Source organism: Salvia splendens, chromosome 4, assembly GCF_004379255.2.
Source record: "Salvia splendens isolate huo1 chromosome 4, SspV2, whole genome shotgun sequence".
In the NCBI taxonomy this organism is placed as follows: Eukaryota; Viridiplantae; Streptophyta; class Magnoliopsida; order Lamiales; family Lamiaceae; genus Salvia; species Salvia splendens.
In genome coordinates this window covers 40,927,033-40,951,336 of record NC_056035.1, presented here as the reverse complement: position 1 = coordinate 40,951,336, position 24,304 = coordinate 40,927,033, and the positions used below count along the sequence as shown (strand labels likewise).

At 42.6% G+C, this 24,304-nt stretch overlaps 1 protein-coding gene across 1 annotated transcript; it reads left to right on the top strand.

The window, feature by feature from the left end:
• The first annotated feature begins 5,252 nt into the window (after nt 1-5,252).
• Nucleotides 5,253-6,494, top strand: LOC121801145 (F-box/kelch-repeat protein At3g06240-like). The gene has a single exon (XM_042200596.1). The coding sequence runs from the start codon at nt 5,253-5,255 to the stop codon at nt 6,492-6,494; it is 1,242 nt and encodes a 413-aa protein (XP_042056530.1).
• The last annotated feature ends 17,810 nt before the right edge of the window (nt 6,495-24,304 follow it).

The following is a 24,304-nucleotide window of genomic DNA, read 5'->3' as shown; positions in this document are numbered from 1 at the left end:
CATTAGTCTTCCAATATTTGATTGATTGTTGTGATAATATATATTGTAGTGTAATTAATATAATAGTTTGACCAATTATTATGGGTACACTAATATTTCGATGGATTATTATGATAGTATATATTTTAATGGAAATATTTTGACCAATTGTTATGCTATTATATGTTATAGTATATTTTATGGATTGTTATGATAATACATATTGTAGTGTATTTAATAGAATTATTTTGTCAATTTTTTGGCTGACTCTACATAATGATGAATGTAAAAATAATACATATTTATTTGTGTTTTACATTATTGCAGATAGTATGACGTGGTGTGTCAATTTATATTGGGGTGGAAAGATAATTCCCGGAGCAGTTATTTCGTATGATCCTCCTTTTGCTAAAGGATTCATTATGTTGGATGAAACAATTTCGTACGATGACCTTGTGGAAAAAATTTGTGAAAGGATGGGGATAAGCATATATGAAAACAATATTCAAATAATATGGAAACGTACTACATGCTTTGGATCCGGAGTCACGTTTATAGGTGTTCAACTAGAAGAAGTATGCATGCATCTAATGTTTAGTGAGAGTATGGTTATTGGAGGTGTAATTGAATTATATGTTGAGTATTCGGCAATTACTCAACATCATAGTCATCATGTCATAAGTTATGATGCTGGTACGTCAACGAGAGCCCAAGAACCATATTTTGCTGCAACACAAGATTTTGATGTTGGTACGTCTACGAGAGCCGAAGAACCATATTTAGCTGCAACACAAGATTTTGAAGCTGGAGGCGTGCATTTAGGGGATCGTGACAATTGTGATGTGGTGGAGGACATAATAGGTCCTGATAAAGCCGACTTTCTTGATCCACAATCACCTTATAATTCTGAAGATTCCGACACGGTTAGTACAGACTCAGATGGTGATCCGTCGGATGATGAACAATTTGTTGCTTCAAGACCATCCATTCCACTTGGAGAAACAGCAGTTGGAGAAACATCAGTTGGTGGAAGGGCAGTTGGAGGAAGAGTAGTTCCACAGTTCCCACAGCCTGGAATCAACTACTTTCGCACCTTACCAGGTCCATATGATAGTTTTGATCCCAAAAACTTTGAGCGTGATGATCCCAGTGTGCATTATTGGAGTGAAAAGGATCCTACCAATGTCGGTTTGCATACTAAATTTAGAACGAAGTTGGAATTGAAGGCAGCTGTGACTCATTGGCATTTGGAAAAAATCCGACAATATACAGTTGTTGAAAGTAAAGGAAAGAGATGGCATGCAGTTTGTAAGTGGCCACAGGGAAATCCGAAAGATACGTCCTTACCTAAATGTTTGTGGGAGTGCCGAGCAACACTGAGGAAGCATGATGAACACTGGCAAATTAGAGTGTTCAGCACTGCTCATACTTGCATGGGGGATCGTAACTATAATGGCCACGCTAATCTTTCGTCGGGTATGATAGCGTTGAGTGTTCGCCATCAGATAGAAAACGATCCTTGCTACAAGGTAAAAGCAATTGTGGCGGATATTGAAAATAGATTTCATGTCAAAGTTAGTTACAAGAAAGCATGGTATGCTCGGAGGACAGCGATTGAGCTTGTATACGGTGGATGGGAGTGGTCGTTCAAAGTTTTACCAGCTTATTTGAATGAAGTGCAAAGACAAAATCCTGGCACAATTGTGGAATGGATGCACGATGACATATTAAGCAATGGTATGAACAAGGTATTCAAGTACGTATTCTGGGCTTTTGGACCAGCTGTGGAGGCTTTTCAACTATGCAAACCAGTTTTAACGGTTGATGGAACTCATCTACGTGGACGATGTCGAGGTAAAATTCTTATTGCCGTTGGATTTGATGCTAATAAGAAATGTTTGCCTGTTGCATATGCCATTGTTGATGAGGAAACCAAAGAAAGTTGGAATTGGTTTATGGAACGCATTAGACTTCATGTAGCAAAGCATGAAATATGTGTCATATCTGATAGGCATGTGGGAATCATAGATGCAATGAATTCTCCCATATGGAAAGAAGAACCCAATGTGGGTCATCACAGATTTTGCTTGGTACATGTTAGAAAGAATGTTTTGCAGAATCACAAAGGTATCATGGTCAAAAGACTTGTTTGGAAAATTGGTATTGCTACCAAGAAGCGCAAGTTTAAGATCAGACGTCGTTTACTTCGAAACGTCAACAACGAGGCTTTGCAGTACCTTGATGCCGTGGAGTTAGAAAAATGGAATATGGCGTATGACAAACACAAAAGATGGGGTGAGGTTTCCACTAATATGGTGGAATCTTACAACAATGTGTTGAGAGGCGCAAGACAACTCCCAATTAAAGCTTGCATTGATATGATATTCTGGAGGACAATAGAATGGTTCAATGACCGGTCAATTGCATCAACACAGTGTGCCACACCACTTACCCCGTGGGCGCATGAAAAGGTGTGCAAAAATGATGCAAAAGGTCAATTGCATAATGTGAGAGCACCCAACACAATTGCAGGGCATTATGTGGTTCGAACAAAGCGTCGAATTGGTGGAAAGGGCGCTAATAAGTGGAAGGTAAAGTACTTGGACTCGCACTGCAAATGTCAAAAGTGGCAGATGTGGAGACTTCCATGTTCACATGCAGCGGCAGTTGGGGGGATGTAAGTTGTCAGAGCCTCTCCATCAACTTTCAGGCCCCATAAGACCTCCACGTCTTCCAGTGTCACAGTCGCTTCACCGACTGGAAAGTGAAACGTGTGAGTCTCTGGCCTCCAACGTTCAATCAGAGCTGTGATAAGATGGTGGTCAATTTCTTTTGGTTTACCACACCTTAACATACCCCCAAACCCCATCTGGTCCACTATTGCCAAGACATATTGCTGGATGGAAACATCCCAAATTTTTCCTTCAAATCGTCGCAGCGTACATCTTCGGATGGAACTCCTGCCCATATGTTGTTAGAGACGTGTTGTCTCTGAAAATATAATACAGATGGATCCGCAGGACCACATGCAAGCCGACGACGAGAGGTTGAAGATGATGCCATAATTTACCTACATAATTCAAATTCAACAATAACCAACCATAACATTTAATCCAATTTCATAAACCAAATTCAACAATAACCAACCATAAACCATTTCAATAATTAGATACAATTTAATCCAATATCACAAAATTGAACACCAACATCAAATAAGCAAGTTACACAACATTGCACATTCAAAATCATAAACCAATTCACCTACACAAAATTAACAATTTCAATTAACAATTCGCCCAACCTACCAATTTCAATTTTGCCTAACCTAACATTTTCAATTTGTCCAATTTCAATTTGACAAACCTAACAATATAAACAAATTTAACAATCTAAACTAATCAACCAAAACCCACATAAATCAAAACAATTTGCCCAATTTTTTAGCTATAAAAACCCTAGGGTTTAGGCTTATAATCAAATTTATACACAAATTAACTTAAACCCAACACAATCCAACATAATAATCAACAATAATATCATTCAACCAATCCAAAATGCATAATATTTCTACTCAATTCACAACCCATTACAAACCCTAGCTATCCACCAATTACTATAATTATGTAAAAGGTAAGCATACTAACCGAATAAAATAGATGAATTTGGGGGAGAATAGCACCGATTGATGAATGTAGGCCGAAATCACGGAGAGAAGGCGCGCAGCTGGAGAAATCGCGAAGGCTGTGTGTTGTGAGGTTTTCGCGATTTGGGGGAGGAACGCCTGGTATATCAGTCTGATTAAACACGCCACTCAGGTTGGCGTTTTTTATGATTAAGTAAATACGCCACTCCGGTTGGCGTCTTTTACAAAACGTCAATATGTTCGGCGTTTCAACAAAGAAAACACGCCATTTACAAATGCGTTTTTTTATTTATACACGCCAACCAAGTTGGCGTGTTTAATCGTAATTACAATCCGAGAGCATACACCCAAAATACGGCACAAGTATAAAACGCCATCATCGTTGGCGTATTTACCTTAAAACACGCCAATGACGTTGGCGTATTTACTAATAAAAACGCCAATGTGGTTGGCGTTTTTCCCATTTGTGGAATAGATAACAAAATGGGTACATTTACGTAATCTTTAGTGTAAAGTGCCCCATAAACCCGATTTTCCCTACAAATCACCAACGTACATAATCAAACATCTTTTCCAAAACCTGCAAAGATGAATTAAAATTTGAGAGATTTCTGTTCAAAAAGAGTTGCAACTTCAATCACCAAAGACCGAAGTAATTGGGCGACATGTTGGAGTAATTAAGGTATTGGACTGAAGTTGTAAATTCTCCTTTGGCCCAAAGATTTTAATTGAAGTGTGGGCTGCATGGTTTGGGCCAGCAGAATTGGTGGAGTCGTGGATCTAGCTTTTAAATGTTTTGGGATGTTGGAATGAATTATTGGGCCGATGGAGATAGAGAGGAAAGATTGGGTTGAGATTAAATGATTATTTTCGGCCAGACGAGGAAAACGAAAGAGGCCATAGGAGCTGCTGCTGCTGTTGCTGTTGCTGTTGCTGTGTACCAATACACAGCACCAAGTAGTACTCAGGTTTAAACGCACAAATTTATAAACAAAATGCACCACCAAATTTAGTTTTCAGGTATGTCTTTTTTATATAATATGTTTAGTTGTCAACCATTTAATCAATCCTATTTTTTTTATTCTTTTTCTATAACCACACTTTTATTATCTAACCTAATATTGTATATATAATGGAGTGTGTTTCCTTTTTATTATATATATACCATATTTTAAATTTAATATTTTATCACATTAGATATTTATGTAAAAAATAAAAAACAGAATAAAAGTAAACTTATCAAACAAGGAAAAAAAAAAACAAATTTGCAAGTGCGTTTTGCCTTAATTAATTCGTATATTACCGCGTTGCAAATTAGAACTTATGTGACAATTCGTTTGGGAGATAGAGTTACTTAAAAAATACATGTATGAATTTATTATATATGGGAAACCTAAAACAATTACCATATTTTAGAATGATTAATTTTTCCATAAAAAAGTGAAATTTTCATTAAACAATCGTATGTATACATGAAAATAATAATATAATAATAAGAGAATGAGTGTAGTGATTTACTTAACAAATATACACAACCATCGTTTTACTATATATATATCTAACAGTATCACGAAATTCCAATCACAACTCTCACCTCATTCTCTTCTCTCCAAAATTCATGGGTACCGACATGAATGATCTTCCGCCAGAAGTCACCATCGACATCCTCTCAAGACTCCCCGTTCGAACCATCATGAACTCCATATGTGTTTGTAGGTCATGGCGCGATTTGGTGAAGAGCCCCCACTTTGCCTCGTTGCATTCTCGTCAGACAGCCTTGTCCTCCGCCCGCCTCCCCGCCATAAAAGACCTCAGATTTTCAAGGGCATACTCCTTCTTGGGGTTTATTGGTGATAATGAACTGATTCTCAAACCACCCAAAGGTTCACTTCTCTCTCATAACTTTCCAAATCCTAATAAGCCATTTATACATAGCTCCCTTAATGGCTTGCTTTTCATGATCGACATGGACTCCTTGTTTGAAGTATTCGTATGCAATCCAATCACTCGTGAGTATGTCAGGATCGATATGGGTCGCGATATGGGTCGTAAATGTGAATCAGAAGATTATGCATTTGGGTTTGGAATGAGCAAAAGTGGTCAGTACAAGATTGTTAGGCTTTTTGCCCATAAGAATTTTCCCCTTACGTGTCAAGTATACATTCTAGGAATGAGACAGTGGAAAAGCATTACAATTGAGAGCCAATTGGAATTGTGGTATCAAATGGATCACGTGCCTCCTTGTCTGAATGGGAATCTTCATTGGCTTTTACGTAGTTATGCGGATAGAAGTAACCCTCCTAGGGTTTATTGCCTCGATCTTGAAACTGAGCTATTTAACTATTTTTCTTGTCCTCCTAGTATTCAACATTGTCAAAGAAGTCTCTATTATGTGCTATCAGTTTTGGGTGGACGCTTGTGCTTCACCAATGATGACTTTGATGATAAGGTTGAAATATGGCGCATGAAGGAATATGGAGATGACAAATCATGGACTAAGGATTATGTTATCAACAGAAAACCATGTATGCTCAAACTTCCTGATGTTTTATATTGTGCTTTCAAACTTAATATACGTTATGATATACATGATGTTATTTTGGATGGCGAAGCTATAGACCATTGTATAGAAAGCATGAATCTCTACCATGATACGCTTCATCCCGTTAAAGCATTCGAAGATGGGGGGATCTTACTCGCCATGCATCGATCTTCTCGACTATTTTACTATTCGAACGCGACTAAAGCTATTCAAGTGATCAAGAAAGAGAGGAATCATGATAGTTCCAACTTAGTTATTCATAGTCCGAATTTAGTTTCGCTCAAATCCTTGGTAATGGGGAATATGAGGGTTGAATATGTTGCTTATTAGAATTTTATTTTATATTTATTTCTCTAGAATTTTATTTTAGGTACTCATGAGTTTATATTGTTACTTGTGTTGCTTTGCATTGTCTTGTGCCTTTCTAATGATCTATTTTGGCCATAATCGAGAATTGTAAGAGATGATAGTCTATGGCTTGTTTGATTGTTATGTGTATATTGGATTATTTTCATAAGTCAACATGTTTGCTCTTGATTTTCCACCAATTGTTCTAACGAAGGGCACCAACTATTAATTCAACCAACAGGTAACAAATTCAACTTGTTTTGGATTATTGAAAAAGTAGTACTAGTACAAGTTAATAGAATGCATAGCCATTTGGACCCCATATATAAATACTGGCTTGATATCTTTCAAAATAACACTAACATTTTCTGAAAACAGACAGCATCGGAGCTTGGCTTTATCTCATCCTTCAAAATAACATAAACATTTTCTAAAAACAGACAACAATGACTCCAGCATCGGAGCGGCCAGCCTTGGACAAGCAAGCTCATCTTCTGTTCAGACACCATCCCTCTCATTAATCTCTCTAAACTTGCCAAAGGAAGCACGAGGGAATATTCTTTCAGGTTATGTTGAATGGCCGATTCACAGCTGACAATTTGAATATAGATTAGAATTTGTTTTCTTATATTTAGAATTTGTTTATATAAAGATCTTATTGTTGAACTAAAATGAATATGCCCGTTTAACCTAAGGGATAAATTTATATTCTTCTCGTTTCCTTATTTTAATATCATAAAAAGGTGTAGTACCTTATTAAGGCTTGAGAATGTTCAATTGGTAACAATATTACAGCATTGCAATATTGCATATAGAAATTAGAGATGATAGTTCACTTAAATCCCATTAAATTCCAATTACTCATACAATTTTAAACTATGTATATTAATTTTTTCAATTATCTCACTCATGCAAATTCAGGTAAAAATCGATGACGATGGATGATCTCATAAAGTTTTAAACTATGAATATTATTTTTTTCCCTTTCAATTATCTCACCCATGCAAATTCAATTCATGTAAAATCGATGGTTATGGGGTGGTCAAAATTTCCTCAACTTCCAATTTGCTCATCCCCAATGCACTAATAAGAGTCATAAGACTATGTAAGAAAATTTGAAATTTCGAATTTAATATTGAAAGCAAATTGTCAAAATATTAATTGAAGCACTTAAGTGATTAGGGTTTAGGTAGATGCCTATTGCCGGTTAAAATCTTCCACTATAATTAGACTAACCTTTTTTATCTTCAAATTTCATGAGTTATGTTATTATTCAAATATGATTTTTGTTAATGTTATTATTCATATATGAACTTATAAAGTTCTCATACTACAGTATATGCAAATCACCAATATCATCTCTAGCTTGTTATAGGATATGCTTTAATTTCGTCAATTCTAGTCATCATTGTTTAGCTGACACACAACAATGGGGAAATAAATGGTGAAAAAGTTTGAATGAGTAAAATGAAGTGTACATTCAACTAAAACACACTTAATTAAGAAAATCTCATTATCAATGTCGATCTAACCTTATAAATGTAAACAGTGCTCACATTCATTTCAAAGTAGAGCACTTAATAGCCCAACTTCACAATATGAATCGTCGACATATTCATTTCACATCAGATTAATAGATGTTTAATGAAGTGATGGATCCGCGAATTTCTGATGTTAATAAATGCTGGTAGAGAATGAAGATTATGACACAGAATTTACGTGGTTCGATTTACTGAAGTAAATCTACGTCCACGGGAAGAAGGGAGGGCAAGATTGTATTGCTTGATCTGGGATTACAGCTTACAACACAGACTTGCTATATGGTATTTTTATCTCTAGAGAGCTTAACCTTCTTTTATCTGATCTAAGTTCTATTTATATCTTGAACTAAGATCGTGGGCTTGCATCACCACCCTAAGTCGTGGATGTCGTGTAGGTTATGGCCTAAGATCGTGGATGTAGCGTAGGTCTTGGCCTACGATCGTGGCCTGAGTTGACACCACGTGGTAGTGGGTGTGTTGGACATCCTGTATGGGTCCACTAACTCCTTGTTCGGTCGAATACTGAGACCGAACTGCTTTGGTTGCCGATCTGAGAGTAGCTTGATGCCGGCCTGAGAGCAGAGCTTGATTGGATGGCTTTTACCGAGCTGTAGGCTGAGGCCGAACTCTTTGGTAATGCCGAACTCATACTCCTGCTTTGGTTGCCGATCTGAGAGTAGAGCTTGATGCCGACCTGAGAGCAGAGCTTGATAGGTTGGCTTTTACCGAGCTGTAGGCTGAGGCCGAACTCTTTGGTAATGCCGAACTCATACTCTTCCTTGGGCTTTGGGCTGATGGGCCGTCATTGCTGTTGGGCTTGTTTAGTACGCACCCCATCACTACCCCCCCCCGAAAAGCGAAGTGAATCACTTCGGCGAAGCGAGTCACTTCGGCATTCTGGAAAAGGGTACGGGGGGAGGCTGAAGTCAGGGGACGTGCCCTGCGCGTGACTGCATTAAATGCGGCAATTAAATGCGACAGTAAAATCCGGCCGTCGAATCCTGAAAAGGTGGGATATGAAACGGTGCGATGATTTGAAATCTTTTCCAAATCTGATAAATACCCGCCTTTCTTCATCATTTGAACACCTTTGCTATTGGCTTCTTCTGCACTCTCTATCTTTTGCGTGAAAAATTTCCTTCCGCTTTCAAAAATTCCTCAGGATTTCTTCAAACTTCAAAGAGTAAGAACCATGTCTGCTTCTTCTTCGTCTGAGTCTGGTAGCGGTAGATAGAAAAGGGGGTAAGGGGTCTTCTAGCCGGAAAGAATCCGGGGAGAAGACGTAGAGTGTTTTCACAGTATCTTGAGTAAGGATACTGTGATATCCCTTTACGAAAAATACTCTTTTCCTGGGGGGAAGGCGGTGGTTCCCGACGATGATCATAGGGCTAACGACCCGCCGGAGGGTTATGCCACCGTTTACGAAGCCTGCTTAGAATGCGGGCTTCGTTTCCCTCTTCCCCCACCTTTGTAGAGCTTCTTGATTTTTTTCAACTCCCTTTAGGTCAGGTGACTCCGAATTCTTGGAGGCACTTGTCGGCTTTTGCTGCCGAACTCCGTAGGTTAGATAAGGATCTGTCTCTGCGGGCAATCCTTAATTTTTTTCAATTTAAAGGAAGGGATCTTGGTTTTACTTGATCCCCTTACAGCCTTTTAGGGCATTCTGCAAAACCAAGTGGCCGAAATGGCAAAAACCGCTTCTTTTTTTATAATAGGACAGCGGCTCCGGGCTTCCCCTGGAGAGGGCCGAAGTCGTGATTCCTCATCCTCGGTTAGAACCATTGGCCGAGCTCGATGACGAGCTCAACAAGATTCCCATAGTTAGGAAACAATACACGGAGTCTGAGCTCGTCAAGGGCGACGTCGTGTTCGACATCTCGTCTTCGGACGAAGAGGCCGAGGGTGAGGATTTCTCTTTACCTTATGTTCTACTGCTTTAACGAAGAAAACCTAACCTGCTTTCTTGCTTTTTGGCAGTGTACATGCTGAACCAAGGCCTACCCGAAAATCTTCGGAGTCCAAGGAGCCGGAGAGGCCGAAAACCACCAGCTCGGCGTCTGATGCCGGAGGGAGGACTCCGAAAAGGCAAAAAACCTCTTCGGATCCGAAGAAGCCGGAGTCCAACTTCGGCAAAGGGGAGGGGGAAGGCCCAGAAAGCCCCCGAGAGCGCCAGAGAAAACGTGGTCTTGGCGCCTCCTTCGGAACATATCTGTGAGCCGTTTTTTTATGGCCCACGGACTTCGCCGAGGTGAATTCTCTTCTTGATTTTCTGGCCTTGCTTTTTTCCTGTATTTTTTGTGGTCCCTTTGTTGACTTTTTTCTTTATTCATTTTCAGAGGAACGATATGCTCTCCAAGCTCGTCGCCGCGAACTCTCCAAAGCGCTCCAATGACTATGCTGAGATGCAGAGGAAGTTGGGCGGCTGCTTGTCATCGGGCCGCAACAGGCTGAGGCTAACTTTGAGAAGGCCAGAGATGCTAGGATATTTCGGCCCAGGATGAAGCTCAGTTTGCCAAAAAAACCAGCTCGTCATCCAGCGGGAGCAGACGAAACGGAGGGATGCTGCTGCCGTGGTGCCCCAAGGGGAGGCTTTCGTGTTTACACGGAGAAACTCTTTTTGAGCAGCCAGTTCTCGGCCTTTGTCGGTAGTCTGGTAAGGCTAATTGCCGATAAGGGCGAGCAGCGGGGCCGACGTCGTGCTGCCTCTGTTACACCGATAGGCAAGAGATAGCGGCTCGGCTTCAGAATCTGCCGCTCCTTGAGGAGCTCGCTTCATCTTCGGTCCTGCTTTCTGCAGACCGAGTCCGGAGTTGTCGAGCTGATCGGGACGAGAACCTGGAGCTATCTTTGCCTCCGTGGGAACCCGTTTCACCCGCTTCGACTTACAACGGAGAGGTGAGGCCGAGCCGCTGAGCGGGAGGCCGAAGTCGATCAGGGCCGGGCATCCGGAGAAGGAAGCCGATCAGGAGGCGGAGGCGAGGCCGGCAGGAGGCGAGCTGAGGCTGAGGTAGCCCAGGAGAAAGAAGCTGTACCAGACCGAGGAAGCCGGAGACGAAGCTGGCGGAGTATGATTTCGTCTCCTTTCTCTTAGTCTAGTTTCTTCCTGTAAAATGGCCTTGAAGCCTAGTGTAAAAAATTTTCCTGTGAATGAAAAATTCTCTACACTTTGTCTTCGTATAGCTTTTCGTACTCCGCCTTTATTCCTGTTGTATTTTTACTATCTGCTCGGTACAGCTGCCGAACTAATATAGCTGCTTTGTACCCAAGGAGATGGAGATACTTCACTGGAAACGGCTGTGTACTGTCTGTCGGCTTTGGACGAAGCTGAGAGAAGAGCTATAGCCGATCAGACGAAGAATGTCGAGCTTCTGGCTCGTTTAGTGACGCTGGAGGCGAGTATCAAGGACTTAGAGTCCGATAAGAAAGATCTGGAGGCCGAGCTGAATACGGCCATTGCTGAGAGGACTGCGTACGAGGATTACATCCGTGTGCGCGGGGGAATGACCATATCAGACGTTCAGAGTCGAGTTGACGAACTGTGGGAGGAATAATCATGTACTCCGTATGAACAATGTGCTGGAGAGCCCGGCTTGCCACAAGTTGTGACATCACTCGCGGCGTTGGGCTTCTCGTACAACATTGTTCTTTCTCGGCGCCCCCTCCATAAAAGATTCCTTCGGCATATCGCGCCAACAGATGCTCGCACTCCAGATCAAACCTCTGGTTCCCTTGTTCAAAATCCTACTCCAAGTCAACAACGAACTCCGGAACAGCCGGAAACGTCAAGACGAGAACGGGCTCAGGAGCAACCGGAATCGTCAAGACGGGGACGGACTGAAATTCGCCGAGGAGTTGTGACTATGAGCGAGCAAGATCAGCAGATGCTTATTGCAGAGACTCTTCATCGCCGAGGTGTTAGGACTTCTCGGGCTCGGGGAAGAGGCGTTGGGTCGAGGATAGCATCTCGTCGACCTGCTTATTCTTCATCTGCTCGGAACAACCGAACTCGGCTTCCAGAGGATTTTGCAGATAGGTGGCTTAACTTCAGCAACCCTGGACAGTAGAATAGTCCTTTGTAATAGCGTAACGCCATTTTGTAGGGGAGCGGAGTTGTATGCCGAACAAGATTTGATAAATGAAATTTTGTTTTCGCTTCTACACTGTATTTACAGCTTAGCGAAAAAATTTCATCGTACTTGTCCTCGGTCTTATGAAGTAAACTTCTTGGACCGGACTTGGTCCTTGGTCTGATGAAATAAACATTTTTGACCGGACTCGTCTTTGGTCTGATGAAATAAACATCTTAGACCGGACTCGTCTTGGTCTGATGAAATAAACATCTTTGACCGGACTCGTCTTTGGTCTGATGAAATAAACATCTTAGACCGGACTCGTCTTTGGTCTGATGAAATAAACATCTTTGACCGGACTTGGTTTGTGTTCTAATTTGGCGATTTTTGGTCGCCGGGATCGAACTTTCCCTTGTCCTAATTCGGCGAGTTTTATCGCGTGGATCGGACTTTCCCATGTTAAACCGAAGTGGTCTTATGCAGTAAACCTCTTTGACTAGACGTGTCGTCCCCGGTCTTATGAGGTAAACTTCTTTGACCGAACTTGGTCGTCCTAATTCGGCGAGGTTTATCGCGTGGATCGGACTTTCCCTTATTGCAGTTCGCTTCAGACGAAGTGCTTATTAGCTGAATTGCGGTCTTGTATCCTCCTTGGAAGCTTGGACTCACAATCGTTGGCTTATTGCAGTTCGTTTCAGACGGACTGCTTGTTAAGCTGAATTGTGGTCTTATATCCTCCTTACGAAGCTTGGACTCACAATAGTCTTTAATAATCGATCTAAAAGGGGATCAGTCTTTAAAGAACGATATACCTTGGTACCATTTGTAAGAGACGACAAGCACATAGAGACAAACACATAGAGAAAAAATGAAAAAGACGAAGGAAAAAAAACTTTAAACCTTTTTTTAAAACGACAAGTAAAAGGTACAAGTAAAAAACAAACAAATAAAAACATGTACCCCTATGACCGAACTAGACACAAGACAGACTGACCGGACCTTGTCTCTTACAAGTGGAACTTCTTGAGGTTGGAGACGTGCCATGTTCGGGGTACTTGTTCTCCTGACATGTGAGTCAATTTATAAGACCCTTTGCCGAGGACTTCTGACACCCGATATGGACCCTCCCATGTGGGTTCGAGTTTGCCCAGCTTTTCTGCTCGGCTTACTTCGTTGTTTCTCAAGACGAGATCTCCCACTTGAAATTGAAGCTTTTTCACCCTTTGGTTATAATACCGGGCTACTTGCTCCTTATACTTGGCTGCTTTTATGCACGCCAATTCTCTTCTTTCTTCGGCGAGATCTAGTTCTGCTCTCAGTCCGTCGTCATTCATTTCTGAGGAGAAATTTAGAGTTCGGGGACTGGGTAAGCCGATCTCCACCGGAATTACGGCTTCAGTGCCGTACACCAGACTATACGGAGTTTCACCGTTGGAGGTTTTGGGTGTAGTTCGGTAGGACCATAGGACTTGAGGGAGATTTTCTACCCATTGTCCTTTGGCTTGTTCTAACCGAGCTTTTAACCCTTTCACCAGAATCCGGTTCGTTACTTCCGTTTGTCCGTTTGCTTGGGATGGGAGACCGAAGTGAACCGCTGTTGAATGTTCAGCTCTTGGCACCAATTCTTGAACGTCTTGTCGGTGAACTGAGTCCCATTATCCGAGATGAGGATGTGGGGTATGCCAAATCGGCACACTATGTTCTTCCAGACGAAGTCCAATGCCTTGAGCTCGTTATCGTAGCTAATGGTTCAGCCTCCACCCACTTCGTGAAGTAGTCCACGGCAACGATAAGGAATTTCATTGCCGAGGAGCTTGAGGAAGTGGTCCCACTATGTCTATGCCCCATTGCATGAAAGGCCAAGGGCTTTGCATAGTGTATAGATCGGTCTGCGGCATCCTTGGGACATTTGCATGAATTTGGCACTTCGTACACTTCTTGACGAGCTGCACTGCCTCTTGTACCATGGTTGGCCAATAATATCCCCATCTCAGAACTTTTTTAGCTAAAGCTCTGGCTCCGATGTGGCTACCGCACGATCCTTCATGAACTTCTCTGAGGATGTAGTCCGTCTCTTCTGGTCCTACGCACCGCAATAACGGCTGGAGGTAAGACTTTCTAAAGAGGACTCCTTCATGAAGTTCGTACCGAAGTGCTCGGCACGTGATCTTCCGAGCTTCTCTCTTATCCTCGGGCAATTGTCCTTGATCCAGATACTGCAAGATCGGCGTCATCCAGTTCGGCGAGCTGGATACTGAATGTACCTCGGCTTCATCAATGCTTCGATGCATTAATTCTTCCGCCTTTGAGCTCGGATCTGAGGCCAACTTACTTAAGGCATCTGCTCGGCTATTTTCCGCTCTGGGAATGCGGATTATCCGAAAATAGGAGAAACTTCGGCTGATGCTTTGCGCTTTGTCCAAATACTTCTTCATTCTCTCGTCACGAGCTTCACTTGTACCCAACATGTGATTTACTATGACTTGTGAATCACAATGGACTTTGAGAGATTTGACGAGCAGACTTTGCGCTAACTGGAGTCCGGCCAGGAGGGCTTCGTACTCGGCTTCATTATTAGTAGTGGGGAATAGGAAACGAAGTGAGTAGGCTACCTCGTGTCCGTCGGGAGCGACAAGTAAAATACCAGCTCCACTTCCCATCTTGTTCGAAGCTCCATCTACGAACCCGCTCCAGCAGTCCGGCGGCTCTACTTCGGATTCCAAGGGCTGTGCTAGTTCGGCATTGGCAGAATTCTTCTGTTCGGCAATAACGGAATTGCTTGATCGAACTTGCTTCTGCAAGAAAATCTGCCAAGGCTTGTCCCTTGATGGCTTTCCGAGGTAGATATTCAATTGTGTGCTCTCCCAACTCTATAGCCCACTTGGCGATTCTGCCTGATGCTTCTGTTTGGTCAACACTTGCCGAAGTGGCAGATCAGTTAAGACGCATACCTTGTGAGCATAGAAGTATGGCCGCAGTCTCCTTGCTGCATTTACTAATGCCAGAGCAATCTTTTCCAGAGGTTGATACCTGGTTTCTGGACCTCGTAATGCTCGGCTTGTAAAGTAGATGGGAAGCTGCTTTAGGCCTTCTTCTCGTACAAGCACCGCGCTGATGGTTTGATCCGATGCCGCTAAGTATAAGAATTACTTCGGCTTCGGTTGGAGCAGAGAGAATAGGAAGCTCGGCTAGATAACTTTTGAGCTCGTCAAAGGCCCTTTTCTGCTCGGCTCCCACTCGAACTTTGGTGCCTTTTTCAACACCTTGAAGAACGGCAGTTGCTTTTCGGCTGCTTGGGAAAGGAATCGACTCAGTGCGGCTAGACATCCGGTTAGCCTTTGCACGTCATGTATGGACTTCGGCATTGCCATGTTCTGAACGACTTGAACTTTTGAGGGGTTTGCCTTGAGTCCGTCTTTTGAAACCCAACAACCCAGAAACTTTCCCGAATCTACCAAAAAGGTACACTTTTGGGGATTAAGTTTGAGGTTGGCTTTCTTGAGCACGTTGAGAGTGGACTTGAGGTTGTGCTCGTACTCCGAGGTGCTTTTGCTCTTGACGACTATATCGTCAACATACACTTCGACCTCCTTTCCAATCAGGTGCCGAAAAAGCTTGTCTACCATCCTTTGATAAGTGGCTCCGGCATTCTTTAAACCGAATGGCATCTTTTATAAGCGAAAATGCCGAAATCAGTAATGAAGGCCGTTTTTGAAGCGTCAATCTCATCCATTAAAACCTGATGGTATCCTTTGTATAGATCAAGAAAACAAAAAATTTCAAAGCCCATCAGAGCTTCTACTTTTTTATCTATGTTCGGAAGGGGATAGCAATCTTTGGGACAGTGCTTATTTAGATCGGTGAAATCTATGCACATCCGCCATCCTCCTTCCTTTTTCTTGATCATGACAGGATTGGCACCCACGAAGGATACTTCACTTCGAATAACACATCCGCCTTCAATAATTGACGGACTTCGTCATGGATGACTTGACTTCGTTCTGCCGCAAAGAGTCTTTGCTTCTGTTTTATCGGCCGGACCGAAGGATCAATATTTAAACGATGAGTGATTACCTCGGGGGCACTCCGGTCATGTCCAACGGAGACCATGCAAAGACGTCTTTGTACTCCTTGAGGAGCTGGATGTTTTTTCCCGAAGTAGAGGCGTTCCCGCGAAGCCGATCTTAACCGTTCTGGATGGATCGTCTTCGTACAGCTGAACTGTCATCGAGTTCGGCTCCGGTATGACTTCGGTCATCGCCTCTGACTCCGGCTGCTGTGATTGCTATGCTTGGTGGTGCCGATCTGACTGCTCGGCACTTCTAAGCGCAATTTGCAGACATTCCTTTGCTCTCTTTTGGTCACCTCGGATGACCGCTATCCCTCCTTTAGTAGGGATCTTGATGGTGAGGTGATAGTGGAGCAAACGGCCCGAACTGTGTTGAGCCAGTCTCTTCCCAGGATGACGTTGTATGGGGACCGAGCTTTCACCACGAAAAACTCAATCATCGTACTGGAGCTAGTAGGCGCTTTCCCCACCGTGATCGGAAGGCTGATAATACCTTCAGGGCGGGTGTCCTCCTGGGCGAAGCTCTTCAGGGGAAGCGGAGCCGGGCTGAGCCGAGCTGGGTCCACTTCTAGTTTGTCGAAGCACTCTTTAAAAAGAATGCTGACTGACGCTCCTGTATCCACAAACACCCTGTGGATCAGTTTGTTTGCCACTCCGGCTTGGATGACAATGGCGTCTTGGTGAGGAGAGATGGCCGGGACGGGATCAGCATCCGAGAACGTAATCACTTCGTCCTGCTTCAGCCTTTTATGCGTTGGCTCTTCTCGATTGGAGCCCCTGCGCTCTGACTTCAGGGACGACTTGGTCTTCCCGGCAGGGAGAGCGTCAATAGTCAGGATTACTCCATCATATTGCGGCTCGTCATCGTCTTCGGGATCCGGCTGCCTTTTCGGATCCTGAGGAGCGCAGTTCGCACCTCTCTGCTTCTTATTCTTCTTTGACTGCTTGCTTTGGTATTTTTTCAATGTCCCTGCCCTCACAAGAACATCGATACCTGCAGCCAAGTTTCTGCACTCCTCGGTATCGTGACCGTGGTCTTGATGGTAGGAGCAGTAGTTATCCTGGGTCGGCGCGCGGCAGATTTCGTCATCCGCTTTGGCTTTTCGAACAGGTCAGAGTGTAGTTCGAAATTTCCGCTCTCGGCTTGTTCAGCGGTACGAACTGAGCGGGCGGCTTCTCGGGATTGAGACGGGGTCCCAATCTGTCTTGCACCGGAGTCCTTTGAATCCTTTCAAAAGGAGTTCGGCGAGGATGTCCCTGATCGCCAAAAGGAGTTCGGCGAGGATGTCCCTGATCGCTATGATCGGGCTTCCTCCTGTCTCCTCGGACGATGAGCTGTCTAACGACCGTTTGCGACGGTCTGCCTCATCGGCCCGGAGTACTGGTCCGCAATGTCCCACATTTCCTGAGCTGTCTGCGGACCGCACTCAACGAGCTTCCTGTAGAGAGCTCCGGGCAGGATTCCATTTGGAATGCCGAGATGACAAGCAGATCGTTGAGATCGTCTACTTGCAGGCATTCCTTGTGGAATCTTGTCATAAAGTCGCTGATTTTTTCGTCGCGACCTTGACGAATGGAAAGCAGCTGAGCCGAAGTGATTCGGCTTCCGCTTTCTGAAAGAACCTCCTGTGGAAGGCATCCATTAGATCTCGGTAAGATCTGATGCTGCCCTGGGGAGGCTATCGAACCACCTTCTCGCGTTCCCGATGAGCAGCTCGGGAAACAGCTTGCACATGTGGACCTCGTTGAGACCCTGGTTCGCCATGTTATACTGATAGCGCCCCAAGAAATCGTGAGGGTCCACGAGCCCGTCGTAAGTCATCGACGGAGTTCGGTAGTTCTGTGGTAGGGGAGTTCGGGTGATGTCGTCCGAGAACGGAGTCTTCAGTGCTCCGTACACGGCGAATCCGATATCTCGTCGGTATGGAGGAGATTGAGTTCTCCTGTGATTCCGGTACCGAGGAAGAACAGGAATATGTCGGTGTGGATTCTTCTTCCTGGAAGACACGGCACTACTGCGGTAGTGACTTTCATGTCTGGATGAGGAAGGAGAATCCTCCGTTTTCGTCTTCGGCTCTTGGCTCTTTTGCAGGAAGGCTAAGAACTCATCCTGCTTCTCAGCCAAGAACAGCTTGACAGCCTCATTCAAATCAGGCTGCTGGGAAGACTCAGTGGGACGATTTTTGGAGCGGCCTGTTCCTTCGCCATGAGAACTGGTGGTGGATTTATCCCTAGGCTGTTTTCCAGACCTATGGGATGGATTGGCTTCCTCCTGGTTCTCACGGGCAGGAATACGGGTACTCTGCGATCTGGTATGCATTTTTTGGGTGGAAAAAATGGATCAAAAATTCGCTTTATCACAAATTTGTTCTTCGTTCCCACAGACGGCGCCAGTGATGGATCCGCGAATTTCTGATGTTAGTAAATGCTGGTAGAGAATGAAGATTATGACAAAGAATTTACGTGGTTCGATTTACTGAAGTAAATCTACGTCCACGGGAAGAAAGGGAGGGCAAGATTGTATTGCTTGATCTGGTTTCTACAGCTTACAACACAGACTTGCTATATGGTATTTTTTATCTCTAGAGAGCTTAACCTTCTTCTATCTGATCTAAGTTCTATTTATATCTTGAACTAAGATCGTGGCTTGCATCACCACCCTAAGTCGTGGATGTCGTGTAGGTTATAGCTAGATGTCGTGGATGTAGCGTTAGGTCTTGGCCTACGATCGATGGCCTCGAGCTTGAACACCACGTTGGGTAGTGGGTGCGTTGGAACATCACTGTATGTTCCACTAATCAATTGTCGGTCGAAATTACTTGAGGACCGAACTGCATTTGGTATGCGATCTGAAGTGCTTGATGCCGGACCAAGCAGAGTTTTGATTGGATGGTTTTACCGAGACTGTAGGCTGGCCGAACTCTTTGGTAATGCCGAACTCATACTCTGCTTTGGTTGCACGATCTGAGAGTAGAGCTTGATGCCGACCTGAGGCAGATGTTGATAAGGTTGGCTTTTACCGAGCTGTATGCTGAGGCCGAACTCTTTGGTAATGCGACTCATTAACTCTTCCTTGGGCTTTGGGCTGATTGGGCCGTCATTGCTGTTGGGCTTGTTTTAGTAAGACCCCATCATGAAGCCAATCAGTTCTTAATATAGTGGCAATTCCAGTGCTTGAACATCTTATAATGAAGTGGGCAAAAGGCTTTAGTTCTTAACTGTCAAAGGATCGAGAGCTAAATTAAAAAAAAACTAAAGAAAAAAAGAGGAGAATCAAGTAAATGTTTTTTCATGCTTCTCCAGTAACATAGAATGGGATCAGTATCCATCAAGAGCAGTAAGATCAGCATGATATAAGTATTCAGCTTGCTAAGCAATAAAATAAAACATCTTAAGCAAAACCGGAGAATCCTAGTGTTCTCAAGAGGAGACTTGGAATATCTGCTCCACCCTTAAGCTATAACACAGTCCAAAACAAACAACTAATGGATCCCGTAGGTATTGTAATTTAAGGCAACAAAAGAAGAAAACAAATTATGATTCCAAATGGAGTACATAATACCTGAGAATTTGCTCATCTAGCATCTGATCAAAAATGGGGATGATCCAATCCTCAAATTTACAGTTGTTGCCATTAGGAACCAACAAATACCAATGCGTTCAGGCCCTTTGAGCTTAGAAACTGCCCCAGGCAGAGAAAATTCGCCTCTAAGTCGGTGCAAGACACTTAACAAGGTCCTCCACACCACCTGCTGTGGTTACCACAACATCAACCTGAAAAAATTCTATTAATAGAGCCCGACTCTCTTGACTTGGAAAAACACAAATTAAATACAGTAAAACCCATGTCTGAAATTTCTAAGGGTGAATTCTATTAATAGAGCCCGACTCTCTGACTTGGTAATATTGTGTGAAATCATAAGGTGGGAACAACTAATATAAGGCTATCTATCCATATCAGAAATTATCTAAGGGCTGAATCATCAGATACAAAATCTTTTACGTGTTCATACTCCTTTATTCAGCTTCTAAGTCTTTCGAGTCAATTGGCAATAATATAAAATCCACCACAACTAGTGTTGAATTAATCAAAATGCAGTCACACAACAGTCAAACTTCAAATTAATCAATTCATTTTCAATTTGCAACACACATAACTACAGCAATCTCTGAACAACACTAACCATACGGTGCTGGACGAGAAAGCGGATAATATCTCGAATTCCAGAAGAGGTTAGATCTGAAGTAAAACCTAGTAACACTTTGCACCTCACAGAGTCTCTATTAGCAGGTTCTCTCTCCTCTTCGCTGAGTCTCATCCGAAAGCCTCCAATTCTAGCTTAACCCACAATCAAAACTAACAGAAGCTACAAAAATCACTTAAACCTACAACTGCAATATATTCATACACGAACAACAGCAGAACCCTCGCCGCCTATTAAGAGGATTGCAGATTAACACCATCTAATCTAATCAACATTTTAGGAAGATTAATAAGTTCAATTTCATTATTCAGTAAGCACTAATTAGAAGAAGCTCAATTTTCAATATACCACAATCATATTGAAATATTATCGAATAACTGAGCACACAGTCCGAAGGCAAACCATTTCGTTAATTAGCTGGATGGCGTCGCCGAGATTGGAGGCCTGGAAACCGGTGACGGCCATGGACTTGAGCAACTCATACGCCCTTTGTTGAAATAGTAACCCTCGATTTTAGCTGAAACAAACTAATCTGAAATTCCAACGCATCTTCACAATCTTTCAGTTACAAACTTAACCTTCCTTAACCAAAAATTTATTCCACACACTAAACCCCATTTACCACCTACAAATCACGGGAAAATCGGGTTTATGGGGCACTTTACACTAAAGTACGTAAATGTACCCATTTTGTTATCTATTCCAAAAATGGGAAAAACGCCAACCACATTGGCGTTTCTATTAGTAAAAACGCCAACCTCATTGGCGTTTATCTTCGCGTCGTATTGGAGGTTGTATTTTCGCCAAATACAGCGGCGGAAAAAAACGCCAATGAAGTTGGCGTGTTTTAAGCTAAAACGCCAATGTAGTTGGCGTGTTTAATTAATAAAACGCCAATGCAGTAGGCGTATTTACTAATAAAACGCCACTGAGGTTGGCGTGTTATTCTTAAAAACGCCAATTTGAGCGGCGTGTTTCTGTTGAACCATATCCTTATCAGATCTCCCCCAACATCGCGACCCTAAACACTTTCCCTCCCCAAAACGCGAAAACCCTCCCAAACGCATAAAACCTTTCGCTCGGGTCGACCCGGTGGTGGATTAAGCGTGGATATTTTGAATTTGGCTAATTCTTTCAACCATTAGTCCTTCTAATCGGTTAGTCTATCAAATTTTAGACTCATTCTTCTAAACATTAGTCTTCCAATATTTGATTGATTGTTGTGATAATATATATTGTAGTGTAATTAATATAATAGTTTGACCAATTATTATGGGTACACTAATATTTCGATGGATTATTATGATAGTATATATTTTAATGGAAATATTTTGACCAATTGTTATGCTATTATATGTTATAGTATATTTTATGGATTGTTATGATAATACATATTGTAGTGTATTTAATAGAATTATTTTGTCAATTTTTTGGCTGACTCTACATAATGATGAATGTAAAAATAATACATATTTATTTGTGTTTTACATTATTGCAGATAGTATGACGTGTGGTGTGTCAATTTATATTGGGGGGAAAGATAATTCCCGGAGCAGTTATTTCGTATGATCCTCCTTTTGCTAAAGGATTCATTATGTTGGATGAAACAATTTCGTACGATGACCTTGTGGAAAAAATTTGTGAAAGGATGGGGATAAGCATATATGAAAACAATATTCAAATAATATGGAAACGTACTACATGCTTTGGATCCGGAGTCACGTTTATAGGTGTTCAACTAGAAGAAGTATGCATGCATCTAATGTTTAGTGAGAGTATGGTTATTGGAGGTGTAATGAATTGAATTATATTTGAGTATTCGGCAATTACTCAACATCATAGTCATCATGTCATAAGTTATGATGCTGGTACGTCAACGAGAGCCAAGAACCATATTTTGCTGCAACACAAGATTTTGATGTTGGTACGTCTACGAGAGCCGAAGAACCATATTTAGCTGCAACACAAGATTTTGAAGCTGGAGGCGTGCATTTAGGGGATCGTGACAATTGTGATGTGGTGGAGGACATAATAGGTCCTGATAAAGCCGACTTTCTTGATCCACAATCACCTTATAATTCTGAAGATTCCGACACGGTTAGTACAGACTCAGATGGTGATCCGTCGGATGATGAACAATTTGTTGCTTCAAGACCATCCATTCCACTTGGAGAAACAGCAGTTGGAGAAACATCAGTTGGTGGAAGGGCAGTTGGAGGAAGAGAGAGTTCCACAGTTCCCACAGCCTGGAATCAACTACTTTCGCACCTTACCAGGTCCATATGATAGTTTTGATCCCAAAAACTTTGAGCGTGATGATCCCAGTGTGCATTATTGGAGTGAAAAGGATCCTACCAATGTCGGTTTGCATACTAAATTTAGAACGAAGTTGGAATTGAAGGCAGCTGTGACTCATTGGCATTTGGAAAAAATCCGACAATATACAGTTGTTGAAAGTAAAGGAAAGAGATGGCATGCAGTTTGTAAGTGGCCACAGGGAAATCCGAAAGATACGTCCTTACCTAAATGTTTGTGGGAGTGCCGAGCAACACTGAGGAAGCATGATGAACACTGGCAAATTAGAGTGTTCAGCATGCTCATACTTGCATGGGGGATCGTAACTATAATGGCCACGCTAATCTTTCGTCGGGTATGATAGCGTTGAGTGTTCGCCATCAGATAGAAAACGATCCTTGCTACAAGGTAAAAGCAATTGTGGCGGATATTGAAAATAGATTTCATGTCAAAGTTAGTTACAAGAAAGCATGGTATGCTCGGAGGACAGCGATTGAGCTTGTATACGGTGGATGGGAGTGGTCGTTCAAAGTTTACCAGCTTATTTGAATGAAGTGCAAAGACAAAATCCTGGCACAATTGTGGAATGGATGCACGATGACATATTAAGCAATGGTATGAACAAGGTATTCAAGTACGTATTCTGGGCTTTTGGACCAGCTGTGGAGGCTTTTCAACTATGCAAACCAGTTTTAACGGTTGATGGAACTCATCTACGTGGACGATGTCGAGGGTAAATTCTTATTGCCGTTGGATTTGATGCTAATAAGAAATGTTTGCCTGTTGCATATGCCATTGTTGATGAGGGAAACCAAAGAAAGTTGGAATTGGTTTATGGAACGCATTAGACTTCATGTAGCAAAGCATGAAATATGTGTCATATCTGATAGGCATGTGGGAATCATAGATGCAATGAATTCTCCCATATGGAAAGAAGAACCCAATGTGGTCATCACAGATTTTGCTTGGTACATGTTAGAAAGAATGTTTTGCAGAATCACAAGGTATCATGGTCAAAAGACTTGTTTGGAAAATTGGTATTGCTACCAAGAAGCGCAAGTTTAAGATCAGACGTCGTTTACTTCGAAACGTCAACAACGAGGCTTTGCAGTACCTTGATGCCGTGGAGTTAGAAAAATGGAATATGGCGTATGACAAACACAAAAGATGGGGTGAGGTTTCCACTAATATGGTGGAATCTACAACAATGTGTTGAGAGGCGCAAGACAACTCCCAATTAAAGCTTGCATTGATATGATATTCTGGAGGACAATAGAATGGTTCAATGACCGGTCAATTGCATCAACACAGTGTGCCACACCACTTACCCCGTGGGCGCATGAAAAGGTGTGCAAAAATGATGCAAAAGGTCAATTGCATAATGTGAGAGCACCCAACACAATTGCAGGGCATTATGTGGTTCGAACAAAGCGTCGAATTGGTGGAAAGGGCGCTAATAAGTGGAAGGGTAAGTACTTGGACTCGCACTGCAAATGTCAAAAGTGGCAGATGTGGAGACTTCCATGTTCACATGCAGCGGCAGTTGGGGGGATGTAAGTTGTCAGAGCCTCTCCATCAACTTTCAGGCCCCATAAGACCTCCACGTCTTCCA

Excerpts from the sequence above, each read along its gene's own strand:
- LOC121801145 (XM_042200596.1), top strand. The coding sequence starts at position 5,253 with ATGAATGATCTTCCGCCAGAAGTCACCATCGACATCCTCTCAAGACTC.